Genomic DNA, 20,636 nt, shown 5'->3' on the forward strand with positions numbered 1-20,636 from the left:
TCTACTCAACTATATAAAGCAGAGAATAAATCCTGCTAAATTCTTAGTGCTGAGGGGAAAACGTAACCCCCTGCCCCAAGATGGCTCCAGTTTGGCTCATGCCCATAGAACCAGTAGGGAATGTAACAGGCTTCCAGACCTTGGCACACTGAGACCATGTTATAGGCACCATCCTGACCTTAAACCCAGCACACAGGCTCCAGCACCTGGACATGGAATGGCCCCAGCACATTAGGACATGGGAACAAAGTCCTAATCCATCAAAGACCCAATCCATAGTTCTAAGGAAGTCTCTAACTGCACAAATCTTGCTTTCTTTCTTCTTCTGAGCTACGCTTCTTGCTAACTGAAGTGTGTCAACCAGAATGTGCTTTCTCTGCATAAAAATCCAAGAGCTGCCAGGTAGTAACTCTTTTAATCCTGGTCCTTCAGGAGGCAGAGGCAGGTGGATCTCTGTGAGTTTGAGGCCAGTCTGGTCTGCAAAGCAAGTTCCAGGACAGTCAGGGCTGTTACACAGAGAAACCCTGTCTTGAAAAAACAAAAACAAAAATACAAGAGCTTAGGGGTGCACGATTTGGGCAAGTTCCCCATGCATCACTGGATGGCAATAAGGACTATATATTTCCGGCTTTAAGAGTGCCTGAGTGGTGGCCTCTGGTGGGCTTACCTGTGACATGGGGGAGCTCACACCAAACTCAAGAACAGTTTTCAAGGCATAAAGTTCCCTAAGTGCATCATAGTGTGCAACGTGTGCATTGTGTGCAAGGGTCAGCTCAGCACAGACCCTCGGCATGACTGTGTGCAGTGGGAGACTAAAACCGCCCAAGCACCAGTACCGGGGAGATGCCCTGCTCTGTGAGCCAGATCCCAGCTCACCTTCTTCTGGACAGGGCCACGGTCCTCTCGCTCAGCCTGGGGCTTGTGTTTCTACCCCTGGAAGGCTGTGTGGGAACCTCACTGCCCACTGAATGACATCTTCCCATTAAGCTACTGTTCTAGGTCCAGCTCAAAAGTTACCTTCCCTGATTTCCTAGAGGGTAACCTGTGCCTCTTCCCTCCTGGGAGCAGAGCACAGGCCTCTTCCCATAAGACCCTGAGGTGTCTAGCTCCCTCACAAACCTGGGGGCTCCTAAAAGTACTGTAGAGAGTCTCAGAGTCCTCATAAGGCTGGACATAGAGTAGATGTTGGTAACCATGTTAAGAGTTCCCAAAGAGAAGCGGGAGAGGCTCAAATAACTTACCAGGGAGCAGACTCTGCCTTGGGCTTTGGCAGGCCTAGAGAGGAGGAAAATCGAAGCCCGCATCCCTCCAGGCCCAGTCCCACACAATAAACCCTCAATCTTAGGGCAGGGTTTCAGGAGGGTGTGGCTCTTACCTGGGGCAGAGCCTGTACCACCGTGTCCAGTAGGGCCCGCATTCCTGTGGCCATCTTCAACAGCTTCAACACTGCGGGTGACATTCAGCCCTTACTGTTAGTCCAGGCTCTGAGTGTGTGTATACACAATTGTGTACATGCAAGTGTGTGAACTAGGGGAAGAGAGGGGACACAGCAGCATGTGACCAGAGTTCCCTCTTGGGCACCACACAGGAATATGGCTGCAGGGTCTGGAGGGATGGCCCAGTGGTTCAGAGAATTGGTTGCTTTTCCAGAGGTCCTGAGAATTCCCAGCACCCACACAGTGGTTCACAGTTGTCTATAACTGTAGTCCCATGGGATCCAATGCCCTCTTCTGGTGTGTAGATGTATATGTAGACAAAATACCCATTTACACAAAGTACACAGAGAAATATTTTTTTAAAAAAAAAAGATACAGCTGCAGGATGATGGATTTATGAACGAAACAGAACACAAAATGGGTACAGAGAAGTCCAAGACCACAGAACACAGATAGTGGAATGACGGGGACACAGTGTGCGGATGGACGAGCCAGTAACTGCTCTGTCAAAGATGGCTGACACAAGGGTCCACATCGCTTCCTGTTCCTCCAGGCTAAAAAGGACTCTGGTGTCACGCACAGAGTTTCTGCACGTCTCTCTCTTTAGAACGTGAAAGCAATGGGCAGGAGGTGAGTGGAAGATCAAGAAGCACCCAGTCATCACTGTGGCAATAAGACATTGAAAAAGTAAAGAAAATTTGGGGATGAGAGAAGGGATTCTGGGGAGATAAAAAGGATTACAAGACATGTCGAGGACTGTGCCCTTGCTACGGTGCTGGAGAAGTACCAGGTAGCACACGAACCTGGAACTGAGTCCTTGTGGTACAGCCTGAGACTCGACCACACAGATTACATTACCACAAGGAAGCAGAGGTGCACACAAGTATGGGGGTGGGCACACACACATGGGTGACACGGGGGCTTCTTTTGAATCCTGCTCTGCCCTACTCAACAGAGAGTCCCTCTTGTTCACACGCTCTGTCTCTCACCCCATTCCGATATGCTCTCCCCTAGGCAATGGGGAGTCCCCTTGCTGGTCCTGCTTGTCTCTGCCCTGTCCTGCCTCCTACTTACCCCGGGCGATGCGCAGAACACGCATGATACGGATGATGGTGGGGTTGATGGGCAGAGCTGCATTGATCTCAATCTCCTCCAGTGTAATGCCCATGACAGACAGTAGCACAATGGCCAGGTCCAGCTGGTTCCATCTGTACAGCAGGGCAGTGGGAATAGGGAGGAAAACACCGTGGCTCAGGCACAGGTGAGCACAGGGTCGTCTCCCAGCACTTCACACTCCTGTGGGGCCTCCTACAATGTGTGAATACCCTTACTTCTACCCATCCTCTATGGTACTAGTGGTTCTGCCTCCCGCTACACACATATTTTTTTCCTTCCTAAACAGGGAGTTGCCTGAGCTGAAGAAACATCTCTGGCTTATCATAGGGTAGGAGGCATGGACTCTGACTTTTAAGTATAAATCCTAAAATATCTAAATATCCTAAACTACCTTCAGGTAGCATTTGACCAGTCTGTTGAGCTCTCTGAGCCTCAACTGCTTCCTCTGAAAAGTTAGTATGAGGCAGACCATTCTCTATCTTCAGGTTACAGAAGGCCCACAGGAGATGAACTGAGACAACCTGTATCCAGCCACTGAGATTTAATTGCTTCCTGTCCAGGGATCTAGTCAGCAACTAGGAGTCCATGACCATAAATAGCCAAATGTTACTGGCTCCTTCAGGTTGTTTCAAAGATCTGGACTTTTTCCCAACCGCTTTGCCCTAGTATGGCTCAGCCACTCACCGGTCCTTGAAGAAACGCCTTAGGCCAAATGCCACCAGCTTCAGCACAGCCTCCAGCACAAAGACAGTGGTAAACATGTAGTTGCAGTACTTGAGGGCTGTCTCTAGGGACTATGGGAAAAAGAGAAGCATGGTCCAGGATTATGATCTGCCCCAGAAATTTTCTACAACCAAAGAGTCTCTGTCTTTTAAGTGGAAAGTTTAGTCTATTTATATTTAATATGCTTTATTCCTTTTATTTATTTATATTCCTATTCATCCCTTATGTCTTTATGTGTGATGCTCATTTCACATTGTTATTTCATTATTTGTTTTGGCCTGACCCAGTTGCTTTTCTTTGGAGACAGTATGGGATAGTGGTTAAGGATCCCCAAACCAGACTGCATAGATTTGAATACTGGCTTAGCACTTGCTCCTTATTTAATCTGTGACCTGGGAAAGTGCTTGACTTCTCTGACACTTAGTTTCTTCAATTAAAAACTTAGAAAATAATCCCAGTTGCCTATCAGAAAGCTGCTGTGATGAGTAAATATGCTAACAATTCAGTGCTGGGCACAGGACAAATGATTAGTTGTTGTAAACTGAAATAATCCCATTTCTTCACATTAATTTGGAAATTCTAAAATTACTGTTCACTCTGCCATGGTTCCCTTCCTTTTGGCTTCATAACAACCTTCTCTGTGCACTGAAATACGATGCTAACTCTTCACTTGGAGACTTGGCTCCACCTTTCCTGCCAACTCTGCCAAGAGGAGTCTTTTAGAAAGCTCCTTCCCCTTTAACTCTTCTCGGGCATGCTGTTTGACCCCAAGGATGCTTGCCATGGACCTGTCCCCAGAAAGTCATCCCCTAGACCCAGGGTATTCAGTGGGCAGTGGAGGACCCAGTAGACTTTGAACACAATCTAAGTTCCAATTCTATCTCTGCTATCTACTCTCTGAGGCTCAACCTCTTCATCTGGAATCCCCAGACAAAGGTCCTCCCAGCATTGACATTACTGTGAGGATTAAAATCCACACCATGCTTTTCACAGTCCATATTAACCACTTGTGCACTAGGCCGCTCACCAATGCCACCTCCCCCACACTCCTGGAAGGAATGGCCTTTCTCTTTCAAGCGTCTAATTCACCAGCATCTCCTCCCCGCAAGTGCCTGGCATAAGCACATCATGGAGGGACATCATGGATGCCGTAGTCAGCTGGCCCTCTACCCAACCCTGTCCCTGAGGTGGGATCCTGTTAAGGCTGGTTCTTACCATGTGACCTTAGACTAGATCGTGACCCCAAGACTCACTGTGGGCTGGTTGTAGTGCTCCAGGGACATGGTGACCACGTTGAGGCAGATGATGAAGGTGATGAAGATGTCCAGGTAGTGGCTGGTACACATGGAGTGGATGAGCAGCCTTGTGGGACAGTAGGTGGCATAGTAGGGCAGCCTCTGGGCCTCTGCAGGGAGCATGGGAGAGCGGCACAGACCATACAGGGTTGGACCAAGCAGAGAGAGAAGCACAAAGGAGGGAGAAAGCAAGAGAGAAGCACGCTGGCTCATACCAGGTCCTGGATGAGAGTTGGTGTTCCTCTACCAGTCAGGGCGCCCACCATGAGGGAAACCAGGAGATTATTGGGGTCAGGTAGCAGAGATGTTAGGGCACAAATTATTTTTAAATACTCAAAAGTCCCATGATAAAGACTCTAGGTCTGATAGGCAGAGACAAGGATCCTAAGGCTGGCTATCCAGGGGTGGATGACTGTCCCCAAAACTATACACAATTTGCATGAAGGAGAACATGAGGGGATGTGTGTTCTGAAAGTTCCCACTCAGTGATGCCCACAGGGAAGGCCACCTCTGTCTCTGCTCACACTGGACAACCTGGGGCTTCACTCAGGTAGGCAATGGTGTCATTATTGATGGCCTCAGGTCACCTGCGTAAGTAGATACCAGGGAAAGGGGCCAGGCCATGGGCAGAAGATGGATTAAATCTCTTGTTCCCTTCCAGTTCCAAAGACTCAACAGGCCTCAATCAGGTCCCCGCTAGGACACCACCCAGTAGGCACCGCAGTGAGTAGAGAGACCCTGCCCATCCCGGCATCCACCATCTGCTCACTACGGCGCTTCTTTTCCAGGCGCCTTAGCCGCTTCTCCTCGCGCCTCCGGGCCTCTTCGGCCTCCTGGTGCTGCCGGCACTTGTGGAAGTTCTCCACAACCACGCCCACGAACATGTTGAGCACGAAGAAGCTGACAATGAGCAGGAAGGAGATGAAGTACAGCAGCATCCAGGGGTTGTGGTTGGTCACAGGCTGCAGGGGAGGCAGAACGAGGGCTGAGGAGGCTGATCTGTCTGCACAAGTCTACAGACACGCGCTTGACTTCACCAACCTCGGTGTGACGGGGGAGTTAGGACAGCTTGCCTCCAAAGTGTAAGGTGAAAACAACACAGCATGGGAAATGTCTGGCCTGGGCCTGACATCAGTAAGGAGGACAGCATCAGTCTCCCTTCCCTGCTCCTGCACTTGTTTTCTGCATACATTGGTCTGCTGTCTTTTCATTGACCTTCCACGCATTCACCCATACAAGCATTCATCTATCACCTACCCACTTACCCACTCACTCATCTACCCATCTACCCACTCACCTACCCATCCATTCATCTACCCACCCACCCATCTATCCACTCACTCATCTACCCATCCACCCATCCACCCACTCACCTACCCATCCATTCATCTACCCATCCACCCACCCATCTACCCACTCACCTACCCATCCATTCATCCACCCACCCATCCACCCATCCACCCACTCACCTACCCATCCATTCATCCACCCACCCACCCATCTACCCGCTCAACCGTCCATATTCACCATATATCCAATCCATCATTCCATTACCTACCCATCTACCCTCTCATCCATTCATTCACTCATTATCTATCCAACCTATTTATATCTGCCCATCATCCCACCCCCTCATCCATCCATCTGTCTACCCACACATCTCTCCATCCATAAACCCAATCAGTTATCCATCCACCCAGCCACTCATTCATCTTTTTGTTGTTGGTGGTGGTGGTGGTTTGGTTTTTTTGTTTGTTTTGCTTGTTTTTTTTTTACAGTGGCTTTCTCCGTGTAGCTCTGGCTATCCTGAAACTTGCCCTGTGTCCAGGCTGGCCTCAAACTCAGAGATCTGCCTGTCTGTCTATCTATCTATCTATCTATCTATCTATCTATCTATCTATCATCTATCCATCTATCCATCTATCCATTCACCCACTCACAGACTCATCTATGCATCTGTCCATCCATCTATTCATCTACCTTCCCACCCATACCCATATCCAACTATCCACTCACCTATCCTGCCATCCACACACCAGCCCACCCACTTATCCATCTATCCATCCATCTACCATCCATCTATCCACCCAGCCTTCCATCCACTCAGCCTGCACTCATCCACCCACCCTCCCACTTATCCATAAACAAAGCAGAAAACTGAGCGGGAAGCAGCCAAGGTCAGAATAGTGAGTGGAGTCCATTGCTAGGAAGAGGAGAGAGGCAGTCAAGGATAAAGGAACACTTACAGATTTACTCATCACCACTGACCCTCCTCACCTCCTCTAGCTCCAGATCTAACCTGGTGGGTTCTAGAAGACCAATAGCCAGAGGTGACTTCAGGTCCCTCCCCGCATCCTCATCAGCTGTGGCCCAAGCCATGCCCACCTGCTGGTCCACAGCAACAGCATCCAATCCATTATACATGATGTTCACCCAGCCATCCTTGGAGGCCAAGACAAACAGGGACATCAGAGCCTGGAAGACAAAGGAAGGGGTAGGGGTGACAGATGTGGGTACATCAGGCCTCTGCTGTCCTGCCTCTAGGAGACCAAAACCAAAGATGTCTCCCTGAGTAGTTGAGCTGTGCCCTTGATGGATGAGGCCTGTCTGAGCACCTCCTGTGTGCCTTCTGTGCGCCCGCAGCTGCTATTGTGGGGTTAGAAGGTTAACTGGAGCCAGAGTCCTGAGCCACCCTCTCAGTTCTAGTAGTAACTGGCCGTGAGATATCCAGCAAGAGAGTCCATGAACTCCCATGCTCCGGCCCGCAGCAAGAGCACAGGACCCTGTGAGGGGGCAGTGAGTCTTTAGATGGGACGCTTCCTGGCAAGCCTGGGGCTGTGCCATTGTCACCCCAGGAGTCCCCAACACCTGAATCAGAACTTTGGGAGCCCTGGGCCTCAACCCAGCCTCTGGTGTCAACTCAGGTATGAGAGTGTGAACCTGTGAGTGAGCATCAGGAGGTCTATCACGGGGCCACCAGGGGAGACACCAGTGGGGGATACCCGTGAGGGGGCACCAGTGAGGGGACACCAGTGAGGGGACACCAGTGATGGGGACACCAGTGAGGGGACACCAGCAAGAAAGCACCAGCCTGTACCCTGCTTCTTCTCACATCCTGGGAAAAAAAATAGCCCCCTCTCTGCAAATACCTAGCTGCCGAGTTCTTTGTGGGGCTGGAGAAATGAGGTTCTTTGGAGGCAGCTCTCACCTGGAACTATCCCCAGGAGAGGGGACCAAAGGCAAAGCAGGACCCTGCAAGTTGTCTGAATTATTAGAAAAGAGAAGACACCAAGCCAAGAGGCCCAGTGGACTAGTCACCAGCTGAGTTTGTCAACTCGACTGTCATATTCCCATTTGACAGAGGAAGAAACTGAACCTCAAGTAGAATATCCGAACCAAAACAAAACAAAACAAAAACAAAAACAAACAAACAAAAAAAAACCAGCTGGGGTGTATGCCCAGGTATGGACGGCTCTAAAACCCCCATTACCAACCCTTGGGTGGGAAGGCAAGGCCAGAGTCAGTGTTCATGAAGTACCAGCCAAGTTTCACATGCTGGCAGATTCTGCACTCAGGATCCCAGCCTCACACTTCCTGGGAGCAGAGCTCCACCCCTACCCACTGTGCAGGATGGAAAACTCCTGCTCGGAAAGGGGGGGGGGGGGGGGCGGGGGGAAGCACAGAGCCTGTGGCAACAATGCAGGACTCGAGCCGGGCCCGTGACCCCTGAAGAGCTCACCTGGCCCAGGTTGTCAAAGTTGTACTTGTGATGCACCCAGCGATAGTTGGCAGCCACGCAGTCAGATCTGTTGGTGATGTTGCGGGTGTCCACTCCCAGACAATGGTAGAACTTCCCCTTGAACAGCTGTGCGCAAGGAGGGGAGAGCTGGTTGCTCGGGGTGAGGGAGGCACAATCAGAGGAGGGGAAGCTTCCCCGGAACTGACCCACACAACCTGCCCCTTGCTCAGTCAACCCAGGTTGACTCTGCCTCCTTCACCTGGCTCCATCAAGAACACCTGAGTCCACAAGTGAATACAGGTGCGGAGGCGTGAGGGGGTAGACAGGAATAGGCTGGGCTGGGCTTTCTGTCACCCCGCCAAGCGGGCACCCCCTCACCTGCACCCCCAGGATGCCAAAGATGATGAAGAAGGCACAGCAGATGAGCACGATGTTGCCGATGGGCTTAAGGGAGGAGATGAGCGTCTCTACCACCAGCTTCAAGCCAGGGGCCCGGCTAATGACCCTGCAGGCAGGCAAGGAAGGACAGGGCACTGAGCCAACAGAGAGACAGCCCCAACTCAGTGCACAGCCACCAGGCCTCCTGAGAGGGGAGGTTCCAGCAAGGAAATGAAGAGACAGTTGCCGGGTTACCTAGGATGGAGGTGAGCAGCGATCTCTACCTAGGTCAACACACAGAAGGACACTTGGCCCCTCACCCAGTACCCATACGGTACACATTACACCCGAGAGACGGCAGTGAGCCATCCAGGAACACAGAGGAGGTAACACTATGGAAGCCATTTGAGTCCCTGCCCTAGGTTCTTTGGTTTCTCCCCCAGCAATGTAGTATGCTTGGCATAACGCTCTTGGGAGTCTGCATTGTCAAGCCAGAGTGACGACCCACTTAGACTTGGGCCATTTCCCTACATGGCGCAGCCACACTTGTCCTAAACTTCACCCCTACGCATTGTGGCAGGGTCTTTACCTCAAAGGACGTAAGGTGCGTAAGAGTCGCAGGACCCGGAGGACTCCCAGAATCTTGGCTCCCCCCGCGGAGGCCACAGACACCACGATATCAATGATGGACACAAAGACCAGGAAGCCATCCAGTACATTCCAGCTACTGCGTAAGTATGCCTGCTCGCCGAAGTACAGGCCCAGAGAAACCACCTGGGGACAGGGTTAGGGTCAAGCCTTGGGAAGTGGAGGGGTCCAGAAGACTCCCGCTAGGGGCAGGACAACAGGAGGTCAGGTCTGCCTCCTGTAAAGAGGTGATGGGTGGGGTGTGGCTCATGATGGTTCTTCTGAAGGCTGGTGATGGCAGGATGGAGCAGGTCTGGGCCCAGGGAAAGCTCTAAGCTATGGTCTCAGAGCATGAGGATGAGATCTCAATCCAAAGCCACCCACAATGGGGAGCCTCCCAGGGTAATGCTTCTACCCAAACGCGCCCTTCTAGCTGGGTTTGATAACTGGAGAAGAAGGGGGCACTGATCCCCTCTCATCCCAGAGCTCTGCCCAGGGTCTAGAGCCCAACAGGAGTGGACCTCTGGGGTCTGTGGGATGTTGCTGAGCGCCAGGCCAGCAGGAGAGGTGAGGCCTAAGGCAGGGGCTCCAGGTGGGAGTGGGAAGGATGCTGGTGAAGCCCACAACCTTCAGTGTCATCTCGCCCACGAAGATGGCTGTGAAGATGTAGTTAGACACCGTGAGGAAGATGCGCTCCTGAAAGAGTGGGAGAAGCCATGAGTCCAAGTCTTCCACAATTGTCCGTGTGCCTAATCAGCCTCTGCTTCCGCCAGGAGCAGCCACGATAGCTACCGCTAAGTGTCTGGCTTAGCAGAGCTCTTCCTGGGCTCTCCCACCTTGGCCATCCCCAGTGTTGAGACCCTCCGCCCAGCTCCAGGGTGGCAGCCACTCACAGTGCTCCCCGCCTCAATCTGGGGCCTCTCCAGAGCAATGGTGATGCAGTTGAGAAAGATGAAGGCCAAGACCACATAGTCAAAGAGCTTGTGAGCAATGATGGTCTGACAGAGGATCCGGAACCTAAGTGGAAGTCAAGAAATCCCTGGAGGGTCAGTTTGACCAGAAGGAAGACAGAGAACCAATACACACTCTCGGACCAGAATGGCTGAGAAGAAGGGATCCCTCTCCCTTCCTGTAGCCATTCAACAGGTGCCAACTTTACATCTGCAGAAGGTACCCAACTGGAGTCTCCTCCCCAATCATACACCCTATGTAATGAGGTCAACCAGCTGCCTCCAACACCCAACCTTGTGCCTCTGATGGGAAGGGTTCCATCTGAGCTTTCAGGCTGGATTGTGCCCAACACAGGGCTGGCTTAAAAACAAAACAAAACAAAACAAAAACAGGAAAGCCAAGGAGGGCCATCTGGACCCTCCCCTTCCCTTGAAGACCCTCCTCTCTCTAGCATATGGAGGCGTCCTTCCAAACATGTCACCCTCCTCCTCTGGCCCTCACCCAGCCAGCCACCACTCACTTGTTCTCAGGGGAGAAGAGGTAGACGGACCAGTCCTCACGGACTTCACACCAATCAGGCTTGTAGACATCGATCATCTTGCGGACCCGGAAACACAGGGTCTGGCAAGGCAAGGAATTGGGTGCCAGGGTTGGTGGTGCGCAGAGCGACCCATCTCTTCCCACTCTGCCAGCCACCAAAGAGGGTGGGGGTGGGGCCACAGGATGAACTCTGAACTCTTACCCCGACCCCAAACAAAGGATTGGCAATAGTAGGTCAGGGATGAGCAGTTCTAGCCCCGCCCTCCATCTCTGCCCTCTAGCCCCACCCACCATTCCAGGACAACCCAAAGCCTTGTCTCTTGAATCTGCCTCTTCCAGCCCTGTAGACTGCTTTTACAATCCGTCTTCTCAGGGGTCCTGTCCAGTCCCAACTCACGTAGTCGATCTCTTCTTCGTCTTCCCCACGGTCGCGGCGGTCATCCATCTTGGTGAAGACATCCTTGGCGATGTTGGGCATTCTGCCATTGCAATCCTCATGCCCCGGAGCCTGGCCCGCTGCCCTCCAAACAGTCCGCGAGTGAGCGCCCGCCACGGGCACCAGCTCTGCCAGGTCCACCGAGTCTCTGGTATCGAGGGACAGCGTCCGGCGGTGGTGGCGGTGACGATGTGCAAGGTGGGGTCCATGGTGAGCGTGGTGGGCATGAGGGGCATGCAAGGGTGCAGTGCGGCATGGCGCCTCCTCCCGGGCTCCCTCACAGGCCCTGGCGCAGCTGCCACCATGCTCCCCCGACAGCAGGGACTCGTGCTCAGCTGAGGGTGGCTTGTGCTTCAGGCTGTTCCAGCTGGAGCGGCGGCTGGCCCAGGCCCCGCTACGTCCCCAGGGCCCATAGTAGGAGCTCCGGGAGCTGGACTGCGGAGAGGCCCAGGCTTGGATCAGCAGTCACCCACACCGTAATCTAGCACCAAGGCCCGAACCTCCTGCAAGCCATGCTAAAGTGAGCCCACCCACGCCAATGTATGACTGGCATTAAACTCCCTCCTTCTTTGAGGAAAGCATATAGTAAATAAGGGCCTGCTTTACAGGTAAGGAAACTGAGGCTCAGGGAAAGGTAATAATTTGCTGCACCACTCAGAGGTGGCAGAGGCCAGATTAAATTTCCAGTTAGCCTCACCTTCAAAGTCAATACACTGCTGCCAAGATGAAATCCCAGGTCTCTCCACCAGACCACAGCCTTTCATTCCAGCTACCAAGACCTGCTCTGGCACAGAGCACCCAGAACTGCCATAAACACAGACCCTGCCTGGTTTAAACTAGATAGTATGATACCCTAGCCAGGGCACTTCCTACCACGGTCCCTCAGTGCCTTCCACCTCCCGCAGGGAGCATCCATCATAGCACCCACAGGACTCACCAAGGAACGCTGGTCGTAGCTCATCCTGCCCAGTGACATGACACTGCTTTTGCGGGAGTCGAGGGCCACTAGTACTGGGTCTGGCTGCAGTGAGAGGCGGGGGGCAGTGCCCATGGCACCAGCAGGACCCAGATGCCCACCTAGGGGGAGGCTAGGGTCCAGATGTCCATTGGGTGTCATAGGTATCGGGCAGAGCTTGAGATCTGGAGGTGTGAGATGAAGACAGCAGACAGACAGACAGACAGACAGACAGACAGACATGAGACAATCAGAAGTAGATGTACAATGTATGTAGATGGAGAGCTTTGTCTGGGGAGACATCCTTGACCAGGAAATCCTGGAGGTTGCCACCTACTTCACAAGCCTTCCTCCATCCTCCTTGCAAGGCTGTTTATTTACTTCTTCATGAACCCTTCCTTCTGTTCTGGGGCCAGCCTAGACCTCCACCCAGCAGGAGAACCTCACTCCCGTGCTCACAGGCAGACACTGTCTTCTTGGGTCACCCTGGCCACTGTGCTAGGTTGGAAAAGTCTACCCTAGTGGTAGCAGAAAAGTCTACCCAGTGGGACCAGAACGCAGGCCACATCCTAAAACACCGGGACTTTAACTCAGGGTCCCATGTGGGAAGAGCAGCAGGTGGGCTTTCTAGGGGAACCCAGGAAGTCTGTGAATGTCCATTTCTGAAACCAGGCATCTTTTTTGGATACAATTGAAAAAAAAACAGACCAGTGGCAATCCCTGAGCCTAGACTTCATGGGGAAGCCATTGTACCCTATGCCCACCTGGGAATCTATGGAAGGCTCCTTACCCTGAGTGGAAAATGGACGTGTGCTTACCCCCGCTACTGTCGAGGCCCTCTGGGAGCTTGTCAAACTCCTCCATGTTGGATGAACTCTGGTCCTCGTCAGAGTAGGAGCGATTAGCATCACCCTGGGAAATCAGCTCACATTGGCACAGGTCGGCACTGTCTTTTCCTTCCCTACCTTGGGGATTTTTCAATGGGTGCTTCCACCCTCCTTTTACAGATGGGGAAACTGGTTCAGAACGGGGACCTGAGAGGTTAGTGAGGACATTGGCCACAAAGCCCAATCTTCTTGACCTCCAGGACTTCCCAAAGCCTCACAGATGGAGGGAGAGGCAGGCTCTGGAAAGCCAGGTCTTGGAGGCTTCAGAATCTGAGGTAGAGAAGGTTCCTGGAGGAGAAGTGGGAATCCTGGATGCAGCTCCCATTTGCTTCCAGGAGTGGGATGGGAAGCCTGCTGCCTCATTGACAGTTCTACTTCAGGGGGATGTTACTTTCTAGTATTATGAGCTGGTACTTATTCCCCCAACCAGGTTCCCTGTCCCCTGCCCAGTGACCTGCCCAGGGCGATAGTTACCTCAGCCTGGAAGCCCTCTACCAGAATGGCCACCAGGAGATTGAAGAGTACATAATTGCCAAAGGTCATGAGGGCAACAAAGTAGAGGGAGGCCCATGGAGTGGTGGAGGCCATACCATTATAGAGGACAACGTTCCAGTCCTCCTGCGTGAGGATCTGTCGAGAAGGATACAATTCAGCCCTGGAATCCTCCCAAACCCAGGCTGTTAGCCTAAGACCCTCCAGGACCTGCCATCCAGACGTTTCTCCCTACGCACCCCTGAAATCCACGAGCGATCAGCTATCACTCACCTGGAACACTGTGACAATGGCCCACAGTAAGGAGTCAAAGTTCTTCCTGTCAGGGACTGTGTCTCCAGTGTCCGTGCGGAGGCTGAATTTGCAGCCGAAGATATGCATCCCAAGGATGCTGTGCAAGAGAAGGACGTGGCTCGTGAGACTTAGCGCACTGAGCTCTCTGCAACTGCCAAGGCCTCCCAGAACCAGAAGAGAGGGCGATCTCAAGTCCATGTTAATAGAGGGGAATGTCGAGGCTCAGAGGACCTGCCCAGAGCCCTCAGGGTTGAGTGATGGCGTTGGGTTCCCAGCCAGATCCTCCCTCCACCAGCCTCATGTCCACAGCCCCCAACAGGTTCCCCAGTGTTGAATCCTGGCTGGGCAGGGCACACCTGAAGATGAAGATGAAGAGCATGAGCAGCATGCAGAAGGTGGCCACGTTGTCCATGGTCTTCATGAGCACCACGAGCTGGCGCCGCAGCGCCGGCATGAAGCGCACCAGCTTCAGCACCCGCAGCAGCCGGAAGGTGCGCAGCACCGACAGGCCTCCGTCCGCCTGCCCCACGATTTCCCAGATGCTGCAGCCAGTGTTAGGGGGAGGCAGAGGGGTCAGTGGGAGGCCACGAGGACGGGAAGACGGAAGAGGTAGACAAGGCAAGGAGGACAGAGAAACAGCTTGCATCATCCAGCCAGCCATCTAACAAATGGTGTTGGTTGCTACTCCACAGCACCCCTTAAATCAGGATTTCTTAGCCAGGAGCCCATGGATCCTGCATTCAGAAGCCTGTGGCTCTACAGTTGGTGAGATACCTGAGCAGGTCAAGAAGCTTGGAACCAAGCCTAACGACCTGAGTTCAATCCTCAGGACCTACATAGTAGGAGAGACGTGACTCCCGCCAAGTTGTCCTCTGACCTGCGTGCGCGCGCGCACACACACACACACACACACACACACACACACACACATGCATATGCACACTTGTAAAGAAGGACAAAGAGGCCAGGTGGTGGTGGTGCACACGTTTAATCCCAGCACTCTGGAGGCAGAGGCAAATGGATCTCTGTGAGTTTGAGGTCAGCCAGGTCTACAGAGTGAGTTCCAGAACAGGCTCCAAAGCTACACAGAGAAACCCTGTCTCGAAAAACTTTAAAAAATAATAATAATAATAACAAGAAGGCAGCATTCTTTGCCTAAAGCCTCACAAGGCTCTGGATGTCATTGTCCTCTCTTTGAGGTTGCGTGCTTTTGATTATGCACATAAACAACAAACCAGAGATTCAGCCATAGCCATGACTTCATGGGCAATCAGAATAGCTGATATCTTCAGGTGGCACACCAATTGATGTAGCCATTTCTGTGTTTCCAACCCCTGTTTGGAACTCAGGGGGCCTGAGACCCACTGCGACCCCAAGTGAGCGCATTAATGCGGAGGCATATATTACTAAATGACCAATTTATTCGGTATTTGCCAGTAATCGTTTCCTGCGTCATTCAGAGACTTCCTGTGCTACCAGGGGTCGGGGCTCTCTCACCCCCGCTCCTCGGCTTCCAGGTGGCAGTGTGGTTACCTGATGATGACGATGATGCTGTCAAAGATGTTGTAAGGGTTTCGCAGGTAGTCGAAGAGCCCGAAGGCAGCCAGCTTCAGGATCATCTCCAGGGCAAACATGCTGGTGAAGACGACATTACAGATCTCCAGAATGTTGGTCAGCTCCTCGGGCTGTGGGGTGTAGGGTGAAGAATGTGTGACCCTGGTGCATCCCTGTCGTTGCACCGTAGTCTTTAGGGCTTCTTAGCTGTGCTACCTTTGGGTCCTGGAGGTGGTGTCTGCTAAGGAGTTAGGCAGCCCACGGTGGTGCTGGTACTGTGCACCGGGAGGCATTACGCTACCCATGTCACAGATGGGCCAGCCGCTCACACACTGCCAGGAAGTGGAAATCAAAAGACAGGGTACCTACTGCATGCCAGGCACAACCCTAGGCACAGGACACCTCCACAGTGGCTCTCAGGGAACACCAAGATCAAGGGAAGTGTCCAGAGTCACTAGCTGGCGGCACCGGACCCCCATTCTTCAGCCACAGGCCTCCCTTTACCCCTAGAGCTGTTTCTCTCGGGGTTTTAAGAGGCAGGTAAGCAGCTTAAAATGGAACCACTGAGGACCCTGCTTTGGAACAGACAGTGCCATGGGGATAAAAAGGATGGATCCAGGCATGGCCCCCTGCCTCTGACCCTCCCTCCCCTTATCCACGAGCAAGGTGTAGAAGACACAGCCTATGGCTAAGGGTGAGGCAAAGAGGCTCTCCTCTCCATAGTGAAGGGCCTAGCGCTCAAGGGGACACCAATGGCTCCTGCCTGAATCCTAGAAAAAGAATGGGCCACTTATTCCTCTATCACTGAACCTCAAAGCCTGACAGGCCACCGCTGACCTTTCCATTTGAGAAGTAAGGGAACCGGCTGGGTGCTGGGGACTGGCTTACACAGAACCACCCAGCAGGAACAGCAGACTAGACTCGGTTACAGCACACAGAAATTCTGCCTGAACCAGCTCATCCCCTCATTCATTCATTTGGTTCCTCCTGGGTGTATCACATAGGTCTTCCAAGAGCCCACACTGTGCTGGAACTTTATGTTCCTGAAGGGGGTCAGGGGATGCCCACTCTCATTGGTAGAGTCCCACAAATCACCCCAAAACAAAGCAAGCCAATACCCACCGATGCTGGCAAAGCTAAGATTGGGAGACAGTGCTGGGGAGCCAGGCAGTCTCCTGGAGGAAGTCAGAGAAGAGAGCCAGTGACACAGGGGAGCAGAGCAGGGTAAGGGCTGGGTGGCAGACAAGTGCAATGATAGCAAGCCATCCCCCACTCGCCTGCACCCTAACTCCAGGCTCAGGCCTTCCACTGAGCAGCAGGAAACCCCAGGGGCCCAACTTTGATTCCATATGACTTACAAGAAGAAAGAAAAATTTATGCAGCCACCAGCTTCCCGTCTAGTGCCCAGGAAATCCAATAAAACTGCCAGCTCCTCTCAAGTCCAGATAAAAGGAGAGGGACCCATTTCCATCCACAATTACATCTGACTTGCAAAACGCAAGATGAGCAGGACCCTGGGAGGCTGTAGGACGGAGGGACTCTGATGCTGCTCACTCAGCCTACCCAAACCAGATCTTTGGAGATGAGAAGGGTGGCTGCAGACAGCTCCATGATGGCCATCCGCTGGCTCTCAGCCACACACAATGTGTCTGTGTTCCCTCCAACTGTGCTCGAGCCACGGCGCTTCAGAAAGGTCACTAGCCCGCCTCCCTCCTCCCCCGCAACAGCTTTTTCTCCAGGCAGCGCACACCTGTTAATCTCTCTCGAATGGACCATCCATCACTCCCAAGAGCATTTTTCTGGGAGAGAGGCAGGCTGGAGAGAGGCAGACAGATGAATATAGACGCCACCAGTGGGAGGCCAAGCGGGGGATGGAAGGGACGAGGCAGAGATGCAGAGAGACGGAAGCCGGGTGGATGGACAGACAGACAGGGAGATAGAGGGCACAGAGCAGAGGCGAAAGCCCTGATGAAGATGTAAGGAAGGTGATCTCGGGACCTGGCTCGGTCGGTGGAGTGCTTGCCTAACATGCACGAGGTCCTAAGTGCAATCACCACACCTTTTAACTCGGTATGTCAGCAGACACCTGTAATCTTAGCACATCAGAGGTTGACAGTAGGAGGATCAGAAGTTCAAGGTCATTGTTGACTAAATATTGAGTTCAAGGCCAGCCTAGGCTACCTGACATCCTATTTCAGGGGAGTGGGGAGGAAAGAGGTGGATTGAAAGCAGCAATAAGGTAGAAATTAGAGACACGCCAGGAAAGACAACACAAAAATCACAGACAGACAGACGGGCAGACAGAACAACAGATAATGAGAGGTCTAATGCCTAACATGCTCCCTGTGAAAGAGAAGGTGGTCCAGAAACACCAGCTTACATCTGGAAGGTACAGGGGGCTCATTCTGGCCCCGTGCTGGGCTTAGCGGTCCCAGGCTGTCCAGTTCCTGGCCACCGCTATAGGGGTAGATAAAAGGACATACAAGTGACTTTGAACCGTCCAGGAATCCCTCAAGCCCAGTCTAGCACCATGGTGACAACGGCAGCAGGTGTCAGCTGAGTTCCTCCTGGGGGGCAGGCGTGCGAAGCCCTTGCTAGGCCCCTATTGTCTAAGCTCCAATCTTGCCCTCACTGCACCCATTTAGTGGTTAGGAAATACACGGCTCAGAGAGAAGTGAAGGCTCAGGGTCAGAGTCAGGGTCATGGCCAGGCCAAGACTCTGGAGTCTCCTCCCTCTCCTGTGAACCGAGTGCCATCACCTGGACACGTTTTAGAAGAAGTTTGTTCAGCACACAGGTTATTCCCCTGCTTAAAGCCTTCCCTGGCTCCCCACTGCACGAGGGTAGAAGTGTCCTTGAGGCCCTCGGGGGACAAGCAGCCCTGCTTGCCCCACGGGCTGCCCACCTCGATGCCATCTCTTCCAGGAAGCCCTCCCTGGCTGCAGCCCATGTTAGTGCCACTCTCTCTCAAGAAGTCCTCACAGAGTTAACACTTCAGGCACCAAACCATCCCATAATTCCCTTCCCGAAGTCACCCTAAGCCTGGTTTATGTTTACTTCATAGGAGTTACCCAATGAGCTTTGAGTCACCCACAGCTGGGGAGGTCTTGAACACATTCCCCTGGGAGCAAAAACCAAAATGATCCTACATCCTAGAGTGGGGCAGCCCTAAGCTGGGGGGACCCCCTTCCTGGTGCCCATTCCATAGAAGCCTCTGCTTTTCACTCTCCGCCTTGACCAGCCTTCACCAAGGCAAGATGAGGCTTTGGGGTGGCCCTGCCCAGCTTGAGAGGAGACCCAGGTCTAGTCAGAGAGACACTAAGGCAGGACCAGCCCAAAGCCTCTGAGTGTCTTCCTGGCCTGTGCCCCATGTTTGCTGTGCTCATCCACAGCTGCCCTCTGCACCCCAGAGCCAGTTCTGCTGGCTGCTTCAGGTCACCTGGGCAGCCTATTCATCTTCCTCAGTTTCCCCACCTGATCCCATCTTTCCAGGAGGGACGAGACACATGCCCCGCTTGCCCTCCAGGGCTTCTTTGAAGATGATGCCTGGCAGTCAAGCTGAGCTAACTCTTCTTATGGTCCCACAACTCAACCAGAGACTACCCAAGGGTGTGGGCTTCTCAAGTCTCCCGGGTCTCCCGGGATTTCTTTTTTCCAGTGCTGGGAACTGAACCCAGGACATGCTAGGCAAGTACTCTGCCATCAAGATATACCCTGCCCTTGTTGGTCATTCTCTCTCTTCATGGATTTCTTTATTCCAGTGCTGGGAATTGAACCCAGGACATGCTAGGCAAGTACTCTGCCATCAAGATACACCCTGCCCTTGTTGGTCATTCTCTCTCTTCATGAAACACAGGCAGGTCCATAACTGGCTGGCATCCTTTCACCCGTGAACTCCTTCCAGGCCAGGCCCTACACAGAATATCCATGCCATACAGAGCCTGAACAAACAAACTGTTCATGGTGCTGGCCCTCCATTATTTGAGCAGCAGTGGCCATGCTATAGGCCATGAGCATCTATGCTGAGCTCCCTATAATTAGAGAGGCAGGGGTGACAAGCCAGGACCTCAGCCTGTCCCCTTGCAAGTGGTACCCAGAGTTCTCTGCAGGCCTGGGTGGGGTGCAGGGCCCAGTGGAGGCAGGGGAAAAGGACGCATGACCCTCTCCCCTTTTTCCTTGCATGCCATCTGCAGCCCTGGGCCACCTCTCACTGTGGGGGCCACCTCAGTGGGGGATGCTCGAAATAAACCTGGGGGCGGATCAGTTTCCCGCAGAGAGATGTCTGAGAGCCCAGGGCGAGGAATAAAAATACCAGCGGGCTCTGCACAGAGCTCAGCTGAACAATGGCTGCCACTCGGTACTGCTTTAAAAAGCATGGTTTAAAAACGCTTCCTCCTCCTCGCTTCTTCTTTAATTAATTTTTGAGGCTCCAGACAGTGGATGGAAAACTCACCCAGGCTGGTGGCAGAAGGCTTAAACAAAAGACCTGCCAGTAGACATGGAGTCATGAATGCCTACTAGACAACCAGAATTCACATGTCTGCCCTTCCCGGCCACCCCGTGTGTGTGTGTGTGTGTGTGTGTGTGTGTGTGTGTGTGTGTGTGTGTTGGGTGTGTGTGTGTATGTGTGTGTGTGTGTTGAGTATGTGTGTGGAGGGAGGGGTGTCTGACTTTTCTGTAGATGGAGACACTAGCTAGATAAGCATATGACTTTCCCAGGGTCGTCTGTCCATCCGCAACAGAACCAGGGTTGAAATCCAGACCATGAATGAAGGATATGGCCCCCAAGTAGTGGCCTTCCAAGTGTGAAAATAGGAAGCCGTGACGCTACCCAGGAAAATATTTGTGAGGATCAGGGACACCTTGTTCTCTCTAGGCCTACAGCTTACTAAGTTCCCAGTACATGACCTGCCTCGGAGAGAGACATCTCAAGGCTGAGATCAGGGTAGACTCTACACTTGGGAGGAGCCTCTTCCAGCCAGGTAGGAGGCAACTGCACACCATGTGACTTCTGCTGTACCAATGCAAGAAGCTCCAGCAGAGTTAGAAAATTTGGGGCCCAACAAGGTGGCTCAATGGGTGAAGATCAGCAAATGGTTGATTTTTTGTTTTCAAGGCAGGTGTTTTTTGAGTAGCCCTGGTTGTCCTAGAACAAGCTCTTAAGACTAGGATGGTCTCAAATCCAGAGATCCACCTGCCTCTGTGTTTCAGGTG

At 52.7% G+C, this 20,636-nt stretch overlaps 1 protein-coding gene across 7 annotated transcripts in view; it reads right to left on the reverse strand.

Annotated features, from left to right (window-relative positions):
* Nucleotides 1–20,636, reverse strand: part of Cacna1i (calcium voltage-gated channel subunit alpha1 I) — a 118,907-nt gene that overhangs the window by 18,673 nt on the left and 79,598 nt on the right. For all 7 annotated transcript variants that reach the window (XM_087898957.1, XM_087898955.1, XM_087898954.1 and 4 more), the window contains 19 exons: nucleotides 15,403–15,554; nucleotides 14,226–14,411; nucleotides 13,849–13,966; nucleotides 13,558–13,713; nucleotides 13,015–13,108; nucleotides 12,179–12,381; nucleotides 11,203–11,676; nucleotides 10,786–10,886; nucleotides 10,208–10,331; nucleotides 9,942–10,010; nucleotides 9,277–9,461; nucleotides 8,688–8,814; nucleotides 8,310–8,435; nucleotides 6,956–7,045; nucleotides 5,340–5,532; nucleotides 4,529–4,680; nucleotides 3,237–3,346; nucleotides 2,511–2,644; nucleotides 1,376–1,446 (listed from right to left, as the gene is read on the reverse strand). In XM_087898957.1, coding sequence (XP_087755083.1) covers nucleotides 1,376–1,446; nucleotides 2,511–2,644; nucleotides 3,237–3,346; nucleotides 4,529–4,680; nucleotides 5,340–5,532; nucleotides 6,956–7,045; nucleotides 8,310–8,435; nucleotides 8,688–8,814; nucleotides 9,277–9,461; nucleotides 9,942–10,010; nucleotides 10,208–10,331; nucleotides 10,786–10,886; nucleotides 11,203–11,676; nucleotides 12,179–12,381; nucleotides 13,015–13,108; nucleotides 13,558–13,713; nucleotides 13,849–13,966; nucleotides 14,226–14,411; nucleotides 15,403–15,554 — 2,865 coding nt within the window. The remainder of the gene's footprint in view (nucleotides 1–1,375; nucleotides 1,447–2,510; nucleotides 2,645–3,236; nucleotides 3,347–4,528; nucleotides 4,681–5,339; nucleotides 5,533–6,955; nucleotides 7,046–8,309; nucleotides 8,436–8,687; nucleotides 8,815–9,276; nucleotides 9,462–9,941; nucleotides 10,011–10,207; nucleotides 10,332–10,785; nucleotides 10,887–11,202; nucleotides 11,677–12,178; nucleotides 12,382–13,014; nucleotides 13,109–13,557; nucleotides 13,714–13,848; nucleotides 13,967–14,225; nucleotides 14,412–15,402; nucleotides 15,555–20,636) is intronic.

This window comes from Myodes glareolus, chromosome 19, assembly GCF_982192425.1.
Source record: "Myodes glareolus chromosome 19, mMyoGla1.1, whole genome shotgun sequence".
NCBI classification, from domain to species: domain Eukaryota; kingdom Metazoa; phylum Chordata; class Mammalia; order Rodentia; family Cricetidae; genus Myodes; species Myodes glareolus.